Here is a 23,785-nt window from a genome sequence, read left to right on the forward strand (position 1 = left end):
TTAAACTAGAAATATTCTACATTTCCAATACAACTATTCGAAACCTTATGATATACTAGAGAAACACCGACATCTTAAGAACGAACGCAACCAAAAACGGGGATCAGTCAGTGTAGTCTATTGTATTTACGATTGCACTATTGAATTCTTTTTTATTGCAATTTCAATAAATAAAATCCCCACAAGATATCTCAGAGCCACGTCTTGTCGTGTGACGCTTCAAAATACATTTCAATTGACATTTAAAGGGGCAAAGGGGTTCGAGAAGGGAAATGAAAGGAAAATTTTAAAAAAATAATAGTATGTGCCAATCTAGTAGAGATCGAACGGGGGGTACTTTACCAAGGGCGGTTGGAACAATATTGGGGGTGGGGATGGGGAAGTTGTTTCGTCTACAAGCACTTGTGATAAGCATATGTCTGCACATACTTTTGAAGGATGCCATGACAAGTAAGTGACAACTACGTTTTCATATTGTTCACAGTTTTAAAAGTCCGTTTATATTATCGTCGGTATTCTGGAATCAGTTTTTTTTGTTCTACATCAGTATGGTGTATATATATATTTTTCCCTACAATTGAAGCAAGTTATGTATATTGGACCTTCGGTCAAAATAACTCTGTGTGTGGTCAAAAGTATAGAGTATATCTTCTAATTTTATATTTTGACGAAAAATGCATGATTAACAAACAATGACATAGTGGAGCATAACATTAAGACAAAGAAAAGAACTTAACTTAGAAAAATGCACCACCCTACATAAATGCATATTTTCAGCTTTTTTTTATAATCCACACATATAAACTGATATACATGTACACACGGTCGTATATAGGAACGAAGTTGAGGGGTTGGGGATAGCCCCCCCCCCCCCAGTGAAGCCGATAAATAAACAATGTAATATTATAGAAAAACTACTGTATACTACATACTATATAACAAAAGCAGCCCAAGATAATTTAGTTAAGATCGCCATTTACATACAGTTAATTAATACATCATCTAAGAAGATACTGTATACCATGAATGATTGTTTATTTCTTTGAAGTTATATTTTAATAAATTTGAAAAAGAATCTCCCTCTCTCTCTCTCTCTCTCTCTCTCTCTCTCTCTCTCTCTCTCTCTCTCTCTCTCTCTCTCAAAACAAGACACTTTATATAGCGCACTACCTATTTACTTGATTGCACGGATTTATTTTTATTTCAAGCTGCATGCATGTAAAATGTAACCTTTCCCATATGAACAAGGCACACACTACGAGTAGTTTGTATACGTTTAATCACTGACGCATGGCAAACGTGTTTCCTAATCCGTCTTAAGTATTTTGGTGTATTTTCGTCCTATTGTTCGCTTTTTTAAAACATTGTAAGTGATTACGAAAAAATTACATGTGTGATTTTCAAATACAAAGTGGTTAAAACACTTTCCGTTCTACGTGTTCTATTTTTTACACAAATACTTATTTCTTCCGATTTTAAACTTTATATGGATACAATTACTTGTCCCGAGAAAACTATCGAGATACGGAAAGTTAGAGAGAGTTACGTTCGTTCGTAAGATGTCGGTGTTTCTCTACTATGAGATAATTTTATGGTTATTTTTTACAACATGCTTGCATGTCTCCTGAAAAACTGGATTTGTGTACTTTTATTTACCGCGTTGTTAGTAGGAATGCATTGCAAAAATACGAGTTGTAAGTTTGTAAAGCAAGTATCTACTTTATTTAATGAAACCTAGAAGGAACGGAACACCAAGGAAATAGGAGGCGTTTTGGAGAATCTGCACCGGTCTCTGTTACAATAAAATTAATTTGTGATATTTTCACAGCTAATACCAAAACACTTGAAAGCAAAAGTAGCAAGACAGATTCAGTATGGTTGGACGATCTAGCAGATATTGGACAAAAATTAAATGACCTACGAAGATTAAGTGAAGCTAAAGATGGAACGGAAGAAACTGATATGAGAAAGTTAAAAAGAGATCTTAAACTGGTATAGAATTTTATATAGTAAATGGTGTTTTTAAAGAACTCCTTCGAAAAGACATTGTTATAATTTTTCTGAATTACGGTTGTTTTCTTTTCAGGTTTCACGTGATGTAGAAATTTTTTGTAGAGATTTGAGGAAGGAAATCTTTTTTCTCTGGTCTCAAACCGAAGAATTTTCATCAAAGAAGTACCAAGGTTGTATTTGATAAAATCTTTTTTAGTGATTTCTAATTTTTAAGCTTGTTCTTTTAATCATTTTTTTTAATTTTCACATCTTTGATTCAAGACATTCCTATGGTTTCCTTGGAAAATCTCAATCAAAATGCAAAATTTGGTACCAAAGTAACATTAGAGGCCAAGTTTGATATTGTCATCTGCCATCATCTTTGGTTAAGGAGACTGGCCAATGAAAGGAAATATGAAGTTTTGTATCCAAGTGAAGAAGCAAAAGAAAAGTTTGAATTTCAGAAAAACGAAGAAAAACTATTGCTGACAATAAATAACTTTGCATCACAGGACAGAGGATACTACTTTGTTGTGGTAGAAAGAGAAACCAGTGCTATTGTTTGTCGAGAAATTGTTGAAGCATCTGCAGGTAAGAAAGAAAGTGTGAGTACGAGAAAGTTTATACATGTATTTACATCGTATGTTATCAATATCAACGTTTATCTACGTTTCCGGTACCAGGTCAAATCTATACTTATATGTCTATGTTACATGAGTCGATGGGATCTTCACATCAAAGCAAGTGATCACGATAATGATTCTAAACGGTTTTGACTGTGGGCATCTCTCTGAAGTAAATGCAAAAATGTATCATGGGCAAGGGAGTACACATACAATATGTAATAATTCACTCCTGAACAAAATACTCATCGTAGTTATAAAAACAAGTGCACTATAAATCACTTTTAAAAAGACGAAAATGAAATAGCAAATATACATATACTGTGGGGCTGTGAAAACCATCGATAAAACGAGTACATATGAAAAACTCTTTAAACGGAAATAGTCAGTTAAACATAATCACCAAACCAAATACGTAAATTTCTCCGGAAGGGAACAATCTCTGCCTAATATTGCTATTTTAATATTTCTATAAAATCATCTAAAATTCAACAAACACATTTTGATCATACATTACAGTACACAAATATATGAAAAATACGGTGCAGCGAACAGGATCCTACACTTAATATTTCATCGCAATACACAATTGAATTTCATTATCAAAACAAAACAAATTTTAACAGTTATTAAATGACTTTAAACCGATGGTTAAAATGACGTATACTGTTGATCTATGAGTCAAATATATTCACTAATCGGTCGCGTATATGTACACAGTTTTTCATTAACGATAACACGCACAGAAGCCTTCTGCACTGGAAAAGACTTCTTCCACAAGTCCAATAGACCACTGACACCTAGCTGACTCACGATCCTTGACGACTACTAAGTTTCCAACCTTCATGTTCGTTTTTCAGATGTTTACTTACGACTGGATTGTAAGTTCTGAAGGTAATAGGTTTTCCACTGTTGCAAGAATTAATCGGATAGGACTTATGTCAACATCCATACACATAGAATAGTGACCGGATATCTGCTGATTCAGAAAAATGGCTGGACTCAACACAACCTGTACCTCAGGATCGTTAGAAAAAGTAGCTGTTGGTCTTGAATTTATTTTAGCTGTCACTTTGGTCATCAAAGTACTACGTACCTAGTGATCATGAGTCGTCGCGTTAATCCAATCATTCTCTTCCACACTCCTCCCACATAGGAAGAGTGGGGAGCATTAAATGTCCACAAAATATTCAACTTATCAAGGAAGTTCTTGACTGTTTCTTTTGCCACGTCAACCCCAAGATCATCTGTAGCACCACCAAAGTTACTACTTCTGTCTGATCGAAATAAAGACACATTCCCACGAAGTGCAATAAATCTACGTAATGCATTGATGAAAGACGAGCTGGACATTGGCTCTACTACCTCGATATAAATTGCCCTAATTGTCAAACTTGTAAACATAGGATGGCCCAACGTTTACTTTCGGCTTGTCCTCCACGTTTGTTACGTGTGACAATGGTCCAAGGTCCAAATGTATCTACTCTCACTTCACTAAATAGTAACTGTTCATAGGTAGAGCATATCTTCTTGCGTATCGAATCAACTGAGATATATAAACGCCATATGCAGATGATGAACGTATATTGTTGCATAAGTAAGGGAAGTTTACTCAGCTATGTTAAGGACCAATATGGAAAATGTGACCTTTGCACCGTTTAAATATGTATTGCTTCTTTTAAAAAATATAACAAAGCAACTGAATACTTGTAGAAATTGTAATATAGCTATCAATAATCGATAGGTCTTGGCCGTAGTTATTACCTGTTATATCGCACATATCAGCTGTTTGTCACGTGACTTGAATAAAAATAGAATTGTTAAGCTGAATGTAGGAAATGGGGTTGTTTTTTCAAGAAAAAAATTGATACACATTAAAAGAGGTTAATATACCGAAAAAGTGCTGGGAGCTAGTCGGTGCTGTTTGCAAAATACTTAAAATGTTGCCGAAAATGCTTATAATAGCAAAAAAATTCCACTTCGCTTAAATTCTGTTATGCATAAAATTAATGTTACGCAGACCAGGATCAGCTCCCAGCACTTTTCAAAATATACACTATATGAGCAATAAATATTCCAAACTTCAGCTCAAACAAAATAGTCTATGCCCTTGCACTTTTAATGTAAATCACGAATACGCTCATCGTTTTAGCGATATTCTCTATATTCCTTTTCCCTGTGCAGCTTCAATGCTACTAGATAAATTCATATTCTATACACATTGTATTTAATAAATTATGTTCTTTTAGTTTTAATGATTTGGTCTAGAAATTAGCAATGGTATTACAGTTATTTAAGCATTCTTGTAATTATTAAACCAGTAAATCTAGTCCTCTGGATCACTTGTGCTGCGTCATGTCAAGGCTGATGACGTCATATTTGACAAAAGGCTTTTTTTCTATTACTCGACTGTATCGCTATCAAGTATTGCAATTTTACAAGATTTTATGAATAATCGATAAAATAAATAAATTCAAGTTGTTATCCATGTCTTTAATTAATTTTTGTGGCTTGTTAAATTTCAATGAAGTCACAATTAAACTTCCAAAACGATGTACAAGGAATGTGAACTCTGACCTTCCTTAACATAGCCGAGTACGATAGAAAAGTTAAAGTCATCACGTTTATCATATAGCTTGGTTGTTTGATTACCATTAGCGTCTTTTTCAAGTAAAATAACCAAGTATGAAACAGTTATGTCAGACTGTGCGTTACCCTTTATCGCAAGCTAACCAGAATTTATCGTATCGACATATGAATGAAAATAACCATTGTTAATTGACAAAGCCTCGTCGATATATCTTAATGTTAAGTTTTCTTCTTTTCACGAAGTTTTAATGGTTCAATGAATCAATATGTTAACAAAACAACATAAGTTCATGGGATGTTAATCCGTGGATATGAGTGATACACGAACAATGATGATTCATTAATTAGTTGCATGTAAATTGTACTTACGTGATTTATGTGTATTTATAAATAATCATAATTGTTCTATGTAATGATTTGGAAGATAATGATAATTGATTGTACATTGTTTAAAGTCCCTCTCGAGAATGTTTCACTCATATGGAGACGTCACCGTATGCTGGTGAAGGGCTTCAAATTTTGACCTTTACTCGTCACTCAGGGTCATTGAGCAGTGATGGATCTTTATCGTGCCAACGTCTGTCGCTGCCACGGGGCCTCGGTTTTTAAGGTCTAATCCGAAGGACCTGCATGCTTAACTTTAAAGTGTCGAGCGCATGGCGAAGGAACAGTTGCTCCCCATTTAAACGACTAGGTCAGTCATGGCCGAGATACGAATTCACGACCTCCCGATCACGGAGCGAGTGCTCTACCAACTGCGCTACCGTGAACGGTAAGGTAATGATAAGGAATGATGCCTATTGCGACACAATGATTTTCATGGCCCGAAGGTCAGGGATACAGTGTGGGGACTAAAGATTGATTGATTGATCAATGTTTTGTAACGTCCCTCACGAGAATTTGGAGACTCATATGGAGACTCCACCACTTTCCGGTAAAGAGCTAGAAATTTTGTCCTAACTTAGGGTCATTGGTCAGTGGCCTTGGGGATTTTTTCGTGCTAGAATCTACTGCAACAAGGGTTTTTGGTCTCCATGACCCATAGCGGTATTCCAACCTGCGACATAAGGATCAACTTCGTACTTCGCGACTCTAGAACAGACGCTCAAACCACTGCATCACGCGGGCGACAGGGAACAAATGATCATAAACTGAACATGAATTAAGGATTTAAAGTGGGTTTGGTATTAATCAATCATTAACGATGAGCAAAGGCGTCTTTAAGAAAGCTGTGAAATATGTGGCCTGAGGGTTAGGATTTTCTGTGAGATGTGGCAATACGATTCTGAGAACATAATTATATACAAATACACTTTGTAACGGCACAATAGTACTAATTATATAATGGAAAATGATTTTTTTTCATTGTTCCCCTAATATGCCTCTGGGTATTAAGTAAAGCATACTAAGTGTATGATAATAAAGAAATGATGCTTTTTTTTCAAAATTGTGAATTCCATTGCATTTGTTTAAAACACGAATCATTGATTTGTACTTATATTACCTATTAGGCCCTTTGGCCTCTTGTTTACTTTTTTTAAAAGATAGCAATTTATGTTTGTTTTTTTTTAAACTGTTATTAAGGTAGCGTGATTATGGTTGATTTCCTTTATTATATGAATATTCTATTTTCAATATGTTTAGACAAACCAAAAGATTTGAAAAATTTGCATTTGAGGACAGAAGACGATGAACCCATGAATGAAAGTAAGATAAATTGAAATATTGTGTACAATTTATTAAATATAATTTGTTAAACAAATGGTTACTGTTTATGAATGGGTATAAATATTGACTTACTATTATTTTACACAAAGGGAAATAAAATCCATTTAAAATGTAACAAATTTAAACTCAATATATATGCACATGCTTGCAGAATATTACAACAATTTTTCAATGCAATCAATTAAAAAGTACTGTCGTAATCTTATCTTAAAATCTTTTCTAGTGCAAACATATCTCGAGGATAAAGACTTTTTGGAGCGTTATCAACTTGATGAAGGATCAGTGGAGGTTTGCCCGATTTCTCAAATCATAATTGTCGGGGAATATGGGGTAGGAAAGACAACTCTGCTTTACCGACTCCAAGGGAGAAGTCGAGAGGAAATAGAATCAATAAGATCAACACGAGGAGTGGAATGCCACACAGAACAACACAGTTTTATCGTTACAGAAAACCAGCTTGGTAATTTTTAACCATACATGTAATCTTTAGTAAATCTAAATAATAGAAATAAAGGGATGTATTGTAATGCAGCTTTACGAATTTGTAATTTATAAATTATTCATTATACTGATATGCTTCTTTGTTAACGCTGATCAGATTTTTGCCTGCGTGTATGTTCAACAATTTTGCATTCTACAAAGAAATTATCGAGGAAATTCTAATAAAATGCTAAGAAATCATGTCCTGATTTTGTGGTTTCAACAGAAAAGTAAACAGTATGAACGAAATATTATTTCTGCAAAAATGAAAACTTCATAACCAAAGAATTTTATGAATATGAAAGTTGGAGTAATTTTGAATCAGTTTTTTTAAGACATGCATTTTAAAACTTTAAGCATAACAAATGGTTTTCAATTTAATGTAATTTTTTTGTGTTCCAAAAAATCTCAATATTTTCAGTAAGTATCCTAATTTTGTCTCTTAGTTCCTTTATAACATATATATTTGGACATTTCTAACGAAAAGATGTTTTCTAGAAAAATGATTTTAATTTGACTACTTTCTTTTACTTAATCTTATGCACTAGTGTTGATGCTTTGAGAGATTCCCTGTTTGCATTTTTTAATTTAAAACATTCATAGATCAATTTATGAAGAAAACCCTCAAAAACCAATTTTTAAGAATTTAATGAAAACTTCAATGACAAATTTTTAATGTATTATCATATATTCTTTATATCACATTGATATTGCAAGAAAATGGACTTTAAAATACACAAAATTTTGAATTATTTTGGTACTGTGCAAATATATAGACATTAATAGTCGGGATATATTTGTAGAAATACCTTGTATCTAATTATATCTTACCTTCTATGAGCTGTTTTCGGATAAAAATATACATTTAGACCATTTTACAAAAAAATCAGTATTGATAAAAACGGGAGTATTTACAGGACGCAGTTGAATGATTTATAGTGAAAAAGATTATGAAAACGAAGGGTAATCAAAACATTTGTTGACTGATACGGTAAAATTGATTCTATGCAGATGACAAATGACAGGGTGAACATAAAACAGTGATCGGTCTTATTAAAACCAATACAACTTTCTGAGCATTGAAAGTCAATAGGTGTAAAAAGTGCCTATAAAGAGTAAGCATCAATATTGGACTGTCACGCCCCCCTGGGCTCTCTGTAAAGATAAGTAAAACAGAACTTTCTGTAAGCAAATCCGGTATAAAAACAAATAAAATGTCTATGAATTGGTGTGGTACATATATATGTGAGGTTATATCTTAAAAGGCTAGAATGTCTTTAAATGAGGTTGTTGACATCATTGCAACCTCAACTTATTTGTCATTGGTTTGTAAAATCAACTCATCCTCGGTTGAACAAATGATGCTCGTGGGTATCGAATAAGAAGGGAGAAATGAACACCATCTTTTGGTGGTAGTAGGATATTTCAACATAAAGAAGAAAATTTGACGTTTGAAAATTGAAAAGCTAAAGTTCACTGTGTTTAAAAATATCATGATGATTATATCATTACAATTTGATAATTTTTCGAATAATCATTAGATATAAAAGACCTTCTACCCACATCAAAACCAATGAGTTCGGAATATTTAATTTAATCTTATTTATTTGTATACTTATATGATCTTCTACAAATTACCTATATGAAACACAAGGAATTCATAGTAGCTCTGGCAATATTTAGTGAGACTACAGCAAAATTGTAAAAGAAGAAGGTAAATTATCAATGGTATTTTACATAGGAAATAAATAGCACCTCGAGACATGGAAAACAAACGTTTTGTTATGTTGGGTCTTAATTTTCTCCCATCGTAAATTCAGTGAAACTGTGCTTTAATCTCTCTTAAAGTCATTGATTCGAAATTCCCTTTTAAGCTTTTAACCCTAATTAACAGTATTTAGAGAAATAGCTCAATGTACATTAATATTTGATTTTTTAAAATTCAATCTTTATTGAGCAACCAGAGTTAAGGATAAATTGGGCGTTATGATTTACGGTCCTTTGAAAAACCTTGGTTAAACTGTATAAATATTGATGATAGTGTATGATACAGAAAAGGAGATGTTGTATACAAATGTAAACATTAAATATTAAGACGACAGAGCCTCGGGGTAAGAAGTAACCTTTCCCACTTAGTATAGATTCAGTATTTCTATTTCTAGAGTCAATTTATGGACATATTGATGTGTTCTTAATGCATTGTTACATTAAGTAAAGGAGAAAGGCTGAAAACTGTCCATTCTGTGAGAGAAAGAACTAATCGAGGGCCGTAAATCTGTCTCTCACAGAATGGACAGTTTGTGGCCTTTCTCCTACTTAAAACATGATTCTCTTTGTTCTGAAAATCAAACAATAAATGTGCAAAACAGGTAGCACACATATTATAATTCTTTGTTTACAGAATGGACAGTTATAGGTAAGCTCGGGGTGCACAGCAATTTGTTGAATAGCCATTGTATTTCCAGTTGCAAATAACAAAAGGTCGTTGTCTAAAGAATGAACAGTTACAGGCGGATTTCGGGGGATGCTAGTTTTTGTATAAGAATGCAACTCCTCAAAATCAGTGTATATTTTGCGTTGTACATGTAAAGGCAAACATGTTTCCCTACGTTCCAGAGAAAATATATGACAGAATCGAAATCGAATTGACACCAAATGATGTACACAGTCAGTGATATTTTGACCTGGAAACAGAGAATAGTAAGCGTAAAAGAAAGTATTTTCCAATCTTTTATCCCCTCAAAACTTTGACGACAAACACAGATGTTTCGAATTCAAACCGGAAATCTGTTTTTTTTTTATTCAAATTCAGTTTTATGAGGATATATTAATAGCAGCAGTGTAATGGTGAAATGCAAATTGTGTTCCGAGTGTTGGATAGCCATGGGCCAAACTTCGAGCTAAAAATGAATATCAAATCAATTTTTTTTTTAGTTATTATTATTTGCTACCTAAATATTCACTGTGGCAGTGTAGTTTTCATGGTGCAAACTGTTTTCTGGGTGATGGATTTAACATAAGCCTACTTCAAGCTTAAAATAGATTCTTCACGAGGAAATGATGCTTCCAAAATCTTAATCAAATGTGAAATTGTGTCATTTAAATTCAAGTTTTGTGAATTGAAATAATGTGCCTTACTCATGGATTTAAATATGTAAAATCGAATAGATCCGATGCAGACACTGTGTTCTGAATTAACTTATATTTCCAAGTTCTTTTTGTTATTCACATGTACATTAAATTTTATTTATTTAATATATTGATTTGTTTTTGTTTCCCTCTTGTGCACATGCTAAGGTTAACCTATAACTCTCCATTCTGTTTGTTTTAACTGTCCATTCTGTTTGTTTTTAACTTCACATTCTTATTGAAAAACATGTCCATTCTTAAAAAGAATGGGCAGTTTTCCAAAAAGAATGGACACTTACAGGTGACTTAATGGATTGTAAGGGGAGTTAGCGCAACACTAAGCTATAGAATGGTCAGCACAAACAAAAGGTTTACGTCACAATCATGTTTTAAGTTTTACGACTTTATTATTCTGTTGGTGTTTTGATTCCTATTAGATTAGTTTAATTAGATTGCCACATGTAATTATAGAAATAATTTCTTCTGCAGAGATGAACCTAAAGGGAGTAAGCAGATTGTCAGGTGACCCTGGACACGTCAGTACATTTTCTAAAGGTAAAAAACGATGTTAATTATACAGTGTCAACAAACCCACCCAAAATTCTGAAGTTTCGATAACTTTAAGATGGAATAAAATTTTCAATATACATGTATATTTATGTGTGAAATGCTATCGAAATATATAAGTCGTGATTTTTTAGAGAAAATACTTACTTCACTCTGTGTTTATGCACATTTAAATCAGTATTAATTAATATTCAGCTATTGCTGCAGATGTATTTCAATTATGATTTTTTTTTATTCTTTGACACCTTTAAATTTACAAAAAGCGGCTTTTACTTTAAACATCATAAACATATATTGCTTCCTTAAAAAAAATTCAACCAAAATATTTGTTTCCTCTGCTAGAATTAAAACATCAAGTAGCTAGCGAAATGTAATGAATTGTAGAAATGTTTTTTTTCCTCTCATGGAGTTGCACAATGCTTTTTCCGTTTATCAAACAATCATGGAACATCTAGGGGTTGTTCGAGATAACGAACATTCACGATCAAAAGTCCATTAAACAAACCATCAGAGGTGGGATCTGGTGCCATTGAGTAGTGAGCATCCCCTACTGACCGTTTACACCCACCCTGTGCTTATTGTCATAATCAGAAAATAACGGAAAAATCCGTCGTCAATTTAGTGTATAAATAATGGACTACCAATTAGTACAAAAAACGTTAATCAGCATTTGACTCACTGATAAATTGTTTTTGCTATCGACCATAGAACTTACGAAATGATGACTTTAAACGAGACTGCTGATATTTTTGTTTCATCACTTGCTTGTCAGCTATGTTTAGGACTAATATGAAAAATGTTACCTTAGTACCGTTTTAATATAGATTACTTCGTTTTAAAAATTGTAACAAAGCAACTGAATACCTGTAGAAAATGTAATATAGCTATCCATTATCGATAGGTCTTGGCCGTACATATACCAGTTATATCGCATGTACTCGTATCTGCTGTTTGTTACGTGACTTATAGAACAATAGAATTGTTAAGCTGAATGTAGGAAATGAGGATAGTGCAAGGGCATACGCTTGTTTTCCAAATAGGTCTGCTAATAATGAATCGCAATTTGTACTCATCAAAATTTAAATAGATTGTTGGAATAATATTGGTCTCCAAAAACCACATATATATTGTCAATCAGATACAATCAGATACTCATGCATCTCTTTGATGTCATTCCTCAAGTTACTTGTTTGTTGAATCAGGATGTGTTTTTACAAATAATTTTGCAAATGACCAATGACCAGTTAAGTGAATTTACGAGTTCCATTTTTATTGAAAAAGCAGGTGTCAATGATAGAAAAAAGCCTGGATTTTAATTTATCGTGGGCAATGGTTGTGTATAAAGTTGACAAGTCGTAAGTTTTTAAGCTGTTGATATTGGTAAAATTTTGTGATTTCAAATTGTCTAAAAGTTATTTCGAAATTTTGAGTATCCACATCTGATTCACACCACTTCTTGAATATATTGTTGCACATTACTTTTGAAGTTTTTTCCCTCACTACTGTCAATATCTTAATTAGGCTTGGTTGAACATTTACTGGAACCCGCAATGTATCTTTATTTGTAAGGATTTTTATGAAGTTTCGGAATCCAATATATATACAGGTGTCTCATTATATCGCGGTACTTAAAACTTTTGCACAAAAAAGTGTAATTCGATTTTTTAAATTTAACTTTCATCAAATGATATTCATAAAACAACATATAGACTAACTTTTTAGTATCAAATTATTTCCCAAGCTTGCATCGTTTATTTTGTAGTCTATTTTTAAAACAGGAAGTCTTATTTACCTCCTAAATCGGAGAGTCTCATAGTATCGCGGTATGGCTAAACATGGACACTTGAGGTTGACATGGACTTCAATTCTTATTTTTTATTTTACCATGTAATTCTACATAAGAAAATAAACAATTTTTTTTAGAAAGACTTTCTAAACATGAACTTTATATGGGTTTCACTAGATTATAAACTCAGAGGGCTAAAAATAATAATGGATTTCTGTAAAATTACGTTTTATTTGAATAATTTTTTTCCGACGCATGTTCCATACTTTTTAATCATCACAAAAATTTACATTCAGATGACAGTCCGATAGTTTTTTCAACAAAAAGCATATGAGCCATGTATATGATTTTTTTAATATACCGCGATACAATGAAACCCGCGATATAATGAGAAGCGAGTATATAGGGTAGTTCAAATTCATTTTGGCTCTGTGGAATATTAAAAATTTTTAAAACTGTCATATGATTTTGAAGAATTTCTTCCTAAGAAGAAAAGTATGAGAATAAGTATGATTACCTCTTATAGCGTTTTTTTTTAATCGTAAATTTAGTTTTTTTAAAAATAAACATTTATAAAAATGAACCTTACAAACGAAGACAGTCTTGTTACTTGCTTTGGCGGTAGGGACCTGTACATTGTAGGTACTGATCATGTAACCTATCTTATTCCTTTTTCACTTCTGGATTATTGAACACATGTTTAGTAAGGATATATATTTACAGTCTCTGTGTTTTTCTACTACGCCAACTGTGAAATTGATTTGAAAACCATTTTCGTGTATACTCACGCGTAGAAATCTACACTCGGAAACGTGCGTTAACTTGACGTCACAATAAGGCTACAGCGACGTTAGTAAAAGTATAACATATAGGACAGCAAAAAATTCATAACTTTTTGGTACTTACAAACATGTTAAATGTAAATATAAGGAATGTTTTTCAGTTTTGTGTAATTTATTGGTGTGTGAATCACACAGACTTGTCACGTACTCATATTTCATGAAGCGCTAGCGATCAAACTTTAACAGTGGAAAATAAAAAGAAAATATTTATAAAATTCTTAACAACAACAAGCCCATAATAAATGATGCGTAAATGGAAAAAAATATTTTTTTTAATCATGACCTCGGGGCACAGGCATTTGCTTAGCAATATTTTTTTAAATTCAAAGTATAATAATGATATGAATTCAAACTGATACTCAATCAAGTGTCAATGTCCCATGTCTGAAAAGACGCCTAAAAAACGACCAAAGTTTTTCATTTTATGTAAAAATTTAGATGAACGTATAATTTTAATTGGGAGAAAGATTTGTGTTTTTATGTATTGCTATTTGAACGAACAGTTTTTTTTTCTTGTTAAACAGATAAAGATAGACAGGCAGCAGAGATGAATACATATCCTTTAATAGAAATGCTTAAGGAGGAATGGGAAGAAAACATTGAAAGAAACTTAAAATTACGATTTGGAAATAAAGATGATGTTGTTTTGGATGTTTTGGACTTTGCCGGTCAAGGAGAATACTACGCCTCTCATCAGACATATATTCGGAAGGATTCCATATTCATTATTCTAGTAGACACATCTAAAGACGTTTATAAAAGGAGAGAACATCAAGAAAAAGAAGAGAATTTTCTTTGCGATAGACCTGGGACTGCATTTAACTGTTGGACTCCAAAAGGTAACATTTATCATATAAGTGCGAGGTTGATCCAAAAGAAATGTCACTGTTGCCATATCTTTGATGTCATATCATCAAATATAATGTATCAAAAGATGCATAAAAATTAATCTAATTAAATGGAAAATTTATTGAACAATGTTTAATTCCATTAATTTTCTAAACATTTCAAACATTAAACATAAGGATGTCCCGGGGTTAAAACTTAATTTGATGTTTTAAAGTGTATATTTTTAGAATAAAAAAAGAAAACACTTGATAAAGCATCTAAAATTCTCCCAATGCTTTAAAAGACAAAATTTTAAGACAGTTTCGAGTTGATAATTTAAAATAAAATGACCACATTTCTTTTTTATCATAAACATTGTAGTTTTAATTTCTGTATTGAACAAAGGGAATGAAACGAGTGGTGATGTGTTTTTGCTTCAAAAGGGGGAAATCGCCAGGAAAGACGGTTACAATGATTACTAACAATCAGACACACTCACTAAGATAAGCATATGAGATAGAAGTGGACATTGAAAAACAATGACGTTATCGGACGTAATGAAACTGAAGGACGAAAGAACAGGGTGATTATATAGTGTCTTTTATATGCGCCTGGGTCGAAGGATCCGAAGTGTATATTGTTTTGTCATATCTGTGTCTCTGTCTGTTGTCAACTTCAACCTTCACCAGAACATTTGAGACCTGAAAGACAGAGACTTCCAATTTGGTATGCATACTCCACTAAGTATGCTCTTTCAAATGACAACAAGATCAATGACCCTGTTACCGTAGCTGTGATCCATATGCTAATTATATGTTTTCGAACTTTGTTACTGCTGGGCGTAGTGTTTCACAAACACATATTGTTTTTGAAGGGAATTAATTTAATAGCTCCCAATATTATACGGTATAAACTGAGTTGATTCAGTTTACACTTTCTTATGAACAGACTTATGAACAGCGAAGCGCTTTATAAATCAAAGTACTGAAGGTACTGAAAGCCAGGCTTACAGGTCACACGGTTCATTGCTATGTTTTCAAATCTATGTGAAGCAGGATGATAATTATTCTTCAGACAATAATAGGTAAAATTGTGTAGAACTCTGCAATATATATGTAGAAGAAGTAAACCTTTTAGGTAATTATATGATAAATTTCAAGTTTTGTTAAGGACATTGGCAACGTTCCTGGATTAAGTAAAAAAAATATTCAAGAACTTTTGAACAGGTTTAAAGGTACTAAACGTTTTTAATTCTGGTTTGTTTAACCCACAAGCCAGCCTTCCTCTAGATTTTGTCCAATCAATTTTTTTCACAGTTATCATTTCATTTTCTATTTAAAATTTTGATAAAATGGACCTACATTATATTTAACCATACGCTTTCTCCAAAACCCATTTATTTCAAAGATGTTTTGAATAAAATACATTATCGTATTTTTTATTTCCGATGACATGTATATATCTGGCTGAAAATGCAACTTTAGAAACAAGACAGAAAATGCCGACACTATTCCTTACCTTTGAGTTACTTTCTTTGACATCAAATTATTATTTTTCTAAATGATCAAGAGTTCCCAACATGTAGTTAACGTTATTTGAAACAAATTGTCATGAATGTATTTTATATATACAGGTAAATTATTCCATAAGGTAGCAACAGAGTATTGAAAGGAGTTCTCAAAGAGTTTACAGTCACGAGCTGGTACACACAAGTCTAAATTAGATTCTGATCGAAGATAGTATTGATTATTACACTGGAAGTTAAACATACTATTTAAATAAGTAGGGTGGGAGTTCAACAAGGATTTATATAACAAAACATATTTATTTACAATAAGTTGCTCATACACTGTGAGCCAATCTAGTTTCTCAAAGAGAGGTTGTGAGGGCGCATCAGAAAGAGCATCTAAAATACATCTTGCAGCGCGTTTTTGAAGCTTATATACTCTCTCAAAATTTGAGTGAGATGTATTACCCCAAATAGTTAGACAACAATCAATTGAAGGCATAATATATGCATTGTAAAACAGCTTGCGGGTTTGAATAGGAATAAACCTTTTAATTCTACGGAGGGCAGAAATTTTACGTGACATGTTTTACAAACATGTTCAATATGTACATTGTATTGTAACAAGTTATCTAAAAAAACTTCAATAGTTTTTTTTCATTTGATACAATATCAAGTTTTTTGGTTGATACAAATAGATTAATTCAAGCTCAGAAAAAATTGATATCTTGTGATGCGTACCAACTAACATGCATTTGGTTTTTGTAGCATTTAGAACCATTTGATTTTGAGAACACCATTTTTCTATAAAAGCTATATCCGTTGATAATGTATCTACAATAGTTTGACAATCTTGACTTGCTGCATGTAAAGTGGCATCATCTGCAAATAATTCTAATTTGGATTTTGTAATACATAAAGGTATCATTAATGTAAAATAAAAACAGAAGATGACCTAGTATAGATCCCTTTGGAACTCCCGCTGTGACTTGCTGATAAGATGAATGCTTGTTGAACAGATGGACACTTTGAAGTCTCTCACTTAAGTATGATCTGAACCATTGTAAAGTTATTGCATCAAAGTTATATCATTGTAGTTTTTTAAGTAGAATATCATGATTGACAAGGTCAAAAGCTTTACTGAAATCAAGAAAAACAGCACCAACAAGTTTACCTTGGTCCATTTCATTTTAACATTCATCGGTAATTTTTGTAAGGGCTATTTGGCAAGAATGTAGTTCTCTGAAGCCTGATTGAGAAACTACTATAAGATCAAAATCTTGTTTCTGTAGAAGTTGAGAATTCCCTTGTCTAAACTTTAGTATACTGAGTATGTCTTGACACGTCTTGTACATGATTATCCTTAATGTCCCGCGTATCGATGGCTTTGGTTTTTCTAGGTGCTGTGCAACACAAAAAGGCTAAGGATCTAATTATCTTCAAGAAGCAGTTGAATATATGTAAGGTAAAATGAAATACTTTTAAATTTTATTAGGTCACCTGAGTAAACTCAGGTGACCTATTGCTATCCGTTTTCGTCCGTCGTCGTGTGTCGTGTGTCGTGCGTCGTGCGTCGTGTGTTAACATTTGAACATTTTCAGCTTCTTCTCTGCAACCACTGCACCAATTTCAACCAAATTTGGCACAAAGCATCTATGGGTGAAGGGGAACAAAAATTGTGAATTTCATTGTCCCTGCCCCCCTGGGGCCTGAGGGGTGGGGCCAAAACCACTAAAATTAATGCAATCTTTAAAAATCTTCTTCTTTACTCCTGGACATCAAGCACTCAAACTGTTTGCATGATTGTAATCATCATTGAATCCTCTACCAAAATTGTGAAATTCATGGCCCTGGGGTCAGGGGTTCTAGTGCTAGGGCGGGCTAAATAAGTATGTAGTGAAAATGCATTATTTCTTTAAAAATCTTCTCTGCTCCTGGGTATTAAATAAACCAACTAAGTACATAGTTATGATGAGAAAGAGTGCCTCTACCAAAATTGTGAATTTTATGGCCCCAGGGTCAAGGGTTCTGGTGTTGGGGGGGGGGCTCTATTGATTATATAGTGAAAATACATGAATTCTTTGAAAATCTTCTTCTTTGCTCCTAGGTATTAATTAAACTAACTAAGTACATAGTTATGATGAGCAAGAGTGCCTCTACCAAAATTGTAAATTTTATGGCTCCAGGGTCAGAAGTTCTGGTGTTAGGGTGGTGCTCTATTGATTATATAGTGGAAATAGATGAATTCTTTGAAAATCTTTTTCTCTGCTCCTAGGTATTAAACAAACTAACTAAGTGCAAAGTTATGATGAGAAAGAGTGCCTCTACCAAAATTGTGAATTTTATGGCCCCAGGGTCAAGGGTTCTGGTGTTGGGGGGGGGGGGCTCTATTGATTATATAGTGGAATTACATGAATTCTCTGAAAATCTTTTTCTCTGCTCCTAGGTATTAAATAAACTAACTAAGTGCATAGTTATGATGAGCAAGAGTGCCTCTACAAAAATTGTGAATTTTTTGGCCCCAGGGTCAGAGGTTCTGGTGTTAGGGTGGGGCTCTATTGATTATATAGTGAAAATACATGATTTCTTTGAAAATTTTCTCTGCCCCTGGGTATTAAATAAACCAAGTAAGTAAATAGTTATTATGAGCAAGAGTGCCTCTACCAAAATTGTGAGTTTTATGGCCCCAGGGTCAAGGGTTCTGGTGTTGGGGGGGGGGGGGGGGGGGGGGGGTCTATTGATTATATTGATTAGGTATAAAATAAACTAAATAAGTACATAGTGATGATGAGCAAGTGTTCCTCAACTAAGATTGTGAATTTTATGGCCCCAGGGTCAAGGGTTTTGGTGTGTGTGTGTGGGGGGAGGGCTCTATTGATTATATAGTAAAAATATGTGAATTCCTTGAAAATCTTCTTCTCTGCTCCTAGGTATTACATAAACTAACTAAGTGCATAGTTATGATGAGCAAGTGTGCCTCAACCAAAATTGTGAATTTAATTGTGAATTTAATGGCCCTATCATCAAAGGTTCTGGGTAGGGGGGGGGGGGGGGGGCTCTATTGATTATATTGTGAAATTACATGAATTCTTTGAAAATCTTCTCTGCTCCTAGGTATTAAATAAACCAACTAAATGCAAAGTTATGATGAGCAAGAGTGCTTCTACAAATATTGTGAATTTTATGGCCCCAGGTTCAGGGGTTCTTGTGTTAGGGTGGGGCTCTATTGATTATATAGTGAAAATACATTAAATCTTTGAAAATTTTCTTCTCTGTCTCTGGGTATGAAGTAGATGAACTACCTATATAGTTATGATGAGCAAGGGCCCTAATCTTGCAGAATTGTTAATTTCAAGGCCCCAGGGTCAGGGGTGGGGGGTGGGGCTCTACTTAATATATATTAGAGAGGTTGAGATCTTAAACTTGTACGTGTACATGACTTGTAGATCTTTTGACGTACACGTACACGTTATGTTTAATTTGTCTGTTGAGATTTTTATGACGTGTAACATGTACGTTTACACCGCGATCAGTGTTTCTGTTTCTTCTATTTAGAAGGTTTTTTTGTCGTAAATATGTAAACAAAACTTGATAAAGATAAGTGCTCGTGAAAGTAAACATCCTATAAAATGTATAACAATCACATTTTCACACTTGAATTGGCTAATTTTTATCATCTAAGCTACACGTTTTCACTTACGTGTAGATTCCATTCTACAAGTTTTACGAACGTGTTGCAATCTTGACGTCACTAAAATTGATGACGTAATACACAAAGAATTTAGGTTATTCCCCTCCTAGACGTACCCGTACACGTACACGTATGAAATCTCAACCTCTCTATTGGAAATGAATTAACTGTTTGAAATCTAGTCCTTCGTATTTATAAAACATTTATTTACTTTTTGATAGGCAATTTTAAGGATGCCTTTCAAATTTGTGCAACCTAGGGTCATGGGTTTATGTCAGAGTGTTAGGGGCAATACTGATTATTGATGAATATTACTGATTAGTTGGAGTGCATTTTTGTTCCCCTACCCTGCATATGGGTATTCAGTAACCAAGCTAAGCGACTGCTAAGTTTATTGTTATGATGATCAATGGTGCTCTTTCAAAATTGTGAATACCATATAGCATCTGGCTTAAAACATGTTATTGAATCAAATTCAATACACTGTAACTGGAAAGTTGTTGCATAATGCTCAGGTGACCTATAAGGCCCGTGGGCCTCTTGTATAAAATATTTGGAAATCTTCAGTACCTGGAAAAAATTTCATGTAGTTTTCGAATACTTGCGATATACTGTAATTTCAACATGGTGTATTTTTTTGTATCGATTTCTTATACATGTATGTTAATTCAACTTCGTTTAACTTTAATTTTGTATGTTCAACTTCAAGATATACTCGATTTTTGCAATTTTTGTGATAAATATGGCGTACAAAATGATTTACAGTAAAATACACAGAATGCTAATATTCGTTTCACTCGTAATGTTTGTTCAAATACAAAACAATTTTTAATTAGGGTATTTTGTTTCATTTTGTTTTGCCACAACTCATGCTTACTAACAATTTATACTATGAGTATAGCGGCACGCACCTACTTCTAGCATCAATAGTGAAATGGCATGGATCTAGACCTATATTTCGTTCACAGAAAAAAGATGGAAAGAGTAACTGGTATGAGTTCATTTAATGAAACTGATGACAGTAAACCTATGATTAATACCGCAAATCACGATTAAAGGGTTAGAGGGATCTAGGCCTTTTGTCAAAACTTATGTTTACAAACAATTCAGCATAGAGGCACTAGCGCCCCATCTGAAGTTATAATCATGCAATCAACATTAAAAACTTACATGAATCTACGATGTATTTGATATTTTTTCAGCCCTAGAGAAACAGTATGGCAAATATTAAAAAGATTTGCTTTTTACAGAATACTAGCTATTATGTCCTTGTGTAAAGGACATTGGAAGAAAAACACATGTTGTTTAGTTCACTGTTTATTGGAGACTGCATGGTCATCAGTTACAAGATACTCATGCGCTTAAGCATCACATGATAAAAGTGCGGGAAATCGAAGAGTGATTCGGTTATCAATACAATTATAGAAATAGTTCCAGTGATTTACATAAACATAAGATATAATGATTTATAATTTTGAAATATAGATATTACATCCCTCCTTTTCTTAGACAAATAAATTCATTACTGATAACAGAAAATATTAAACCAGAGAACCATTTTATATAAAAGAAAATAAAAGTCTATTAAACTACACAGTCAATAATTCACATAGTGTCACTTAGACACAAAGTCTTTTAACGCAGTAGGTGTTTTGATGGTACGACCAAATCTGGTGACGTACGGTTTGGAGCTGTTTGCTGTTTGATTCGCGACACGTATCTTTGGATTATTTAGGCCAACTGAGGGCGGCGTTCCTGGTACGTTTGGTGACGAAGTTGCGTTCGACGGTATTTCCGTGCCGGCCTTTTGTAACGCTACTTCCTCCTCCTCTTCCAAGAATTCAGTCTCGGGTAAAGGGGCGTTGCTCGGATACGCAATTGGCTTAAAGAAAGATGAGTTACGCGTAACACTTTTCGCCATCCTATTGGAGCAAGGGGATGCTGTAACCATTGTTCCTTTTGTGCTTGTTACAACGTGTGGTTCAGGGTTGTATGCTGGAGTAAGTTTATTTCCCGATTCGTTCTTTAACAGCACAGTATCTCCACTTCTGACCTCTTGATTCCTGTGTTTGGTCTCCGATGTAATTTTGCGTTTTGCGTGTTCATCCTGCTGCCTCGCTATTTCATCTAGAGGTCTGTCTGTTGGTCGTGATATCTGCGGTAATTTGGTTCTCGTCTCCCGGCAAAACATTAACGTAAATGGGCTCAATCCTGTCGATGGATGTGGAGTATTCCGGTACTGCCTGAGGAAACGAAATAGCTCTTGTTTCCAATTTTTCTTTTCGACATGAGCAGCTCGGACTGCCTTCATCATCGGTTTGTTAAAGGATTCTGCCTGAGCATTCGCCCGTGGCCAACGAGGTGTGATTTTGCGGTGATGAAATCCCATGTTCACTGAAAATTCCTTGAATGCCGCAGAGTTAAACGGACTTCCATTATCTGACTTCACGACCTTAGGTATTCCAAAGGTAGAAATGACTCTATCCAGGACAGGAATGGTAGCATTTGCTGATGTCGATCGCATTATTTCGACTACTGGATATCTAGTGAATTCATCAGTGATCACAAATAGGTATTCACCTTCTGGTAACGGTCCACAGAAATCAACGCTTAGGTTTTCCCATGGTCCATGTTTCATATCGGACATCTTGAACGGTTCAATTCGGTTAGGCCTATCGGTAACACTCTGACAAGGTAAACAGAATTTGAGCGAGTTTTCCACCAAATCGTCTAGTCCAGGGAACCATACCTTTGAGCGTAGAAGTGCCTTGGTGCGGCTAATTCCTTGATGCCCTTCATGAGCAATGGTGACGGCATGTTCACGAAGAGATTTGAAGAGGACTAAGCGACCCTCTCTAAGTAAAACATTATCGGAGTAAACAGCCAATCCATCTTGAACGTTCCGTATAGCCTGTAACTCTAGCAAATCCACATCTTTGTCCTCCAATCGTTTGATTTCATTCCACTTTCCTGTGCGCACATAGTCAATGGCCTTTTGCATTGTCTTGTCAACACTGGTTGCTCTTTTAACTTCATCCAAAGTTATCGCTTTAGGTACGGCTTTTTCCGCAATGAACTTCACATAGTGTTCAGCTATATCCTCTTCACGCGAGAGTTCTTGTGTTAAGATAGGGTGTCTTAATATATAGTCAGCAGGGTTAACCTTCCCAGGACGATAGATGATAGTCATCTTGTAAGGTTGTAATCTGAGGCCTCATCTCTCTATCGTGAGTGGCGGTTTAGCTCGCTTCCATATGGTTTCCAATGGCTTGTGGTCGGTCACAACTTTGAAGTATGGCGCGTCTCGTAGGTACATGTCAAAATGTTCGCATGCCCAGACGATACCTAGGGCTTCGCGTTCGGTCTGGCTGTAACGAGACTCTGTGGGGCTCAACGATCTGCTGGCGTAGGCAACGACCTTGTTTTCCTGTGTGAGAATCGCACCTAAACCAACTGGGCTAGCGTCCACTATCAACTCAACAGTCTTGTTTGGATTATAGTACACAATCAAGGTATCACTTGACAAGAGTGATTTCAACTTGTCAAAGGCAGCATCTTGTTTGGCGTCCCAAGACCATGACAAGTCTGCGCGCGTCAGGCGTCTTAGAGGTTTGCTCACAGTCGAGTAATCCGGTATAAATCTGGAGCAATATGACGTCATACCAAGGAAACTTCGTAGTTCGCTAACATTTGACGGCTTCTGTGCATCACGTATGGCCGATACCTTTTCTGGGTCAGGCGATATTCCAGATTTGTTGAACACTAATCCAAAGAATGTGATGTGGTCACGATTAAACTCACACTTCGATCGATTTAATTTTAAACCGCTGGCACGTAACGATTTTAGAGTGTCCTCAAGTGCTTTATCATGCTCCTGTTGGTTTCTATCGAATACCAATATATCATCCGAAATATTCTTAGCACCAGACACAGTCTGTATGACATTACGCACGGTCTCCTGAAAAATCTCGGACGCGGACGAAATGCCAAAGTTCAAACGTTTATATCTGAAGATTCCTACAT

General features: G+C 34.4%; 1 protein-coding gene across 1 annotated transcript; it reads right to left on the reverse strand.

The window, feature by feature from the left end:
- Nucleotides 1-21,377: 21,377 nt before the first annotated feature.
- On the reverse strand, nt 21,378-22,952 carry LOC134275158 (uncharacterized protein K02A2.6-like). Its single transcript, XM_062757398.1, has one exon. The coding sequence runs from the start codon at nt 22,950-22,952 to the stop codon at nt 21,378-21,380; it is 1,575 nt and encodes a 524-aa protein (XP_062613382.1).
- Between the last annotated feature and the right edge of the window lie 833 nt (nt 22,953-23,785).

The sequence above is a fragment of the Saccostrea cucullata genome, unplaced genomic scaffold (genome assembly GCF_032062105.1).
Source record: "Saccostrea cucullata isolate Sc308-1 unplaced genomic scaffold, CSIRO_AGI_Scuc_v1 ctg708, whole genome shotgun sequence".
Taxonomy (NCBI): domain Eukaryota; kingdom Metazoa; phylum Mollusca; class Bivalvia; order Ostreida; family Ostreidae; genus Saccostrea; species Saccostrea cuccullata.

Bases quoted from the DNA above. Each gene is read 5' to 3' on its own strand.
- LOC134275158 (XM_062757398.1), bottom strand. From the start codon at position 22,952: ATGACTATCATCTATCGTCCTGGGAAGGTTAACCCTGCTGACTATATA.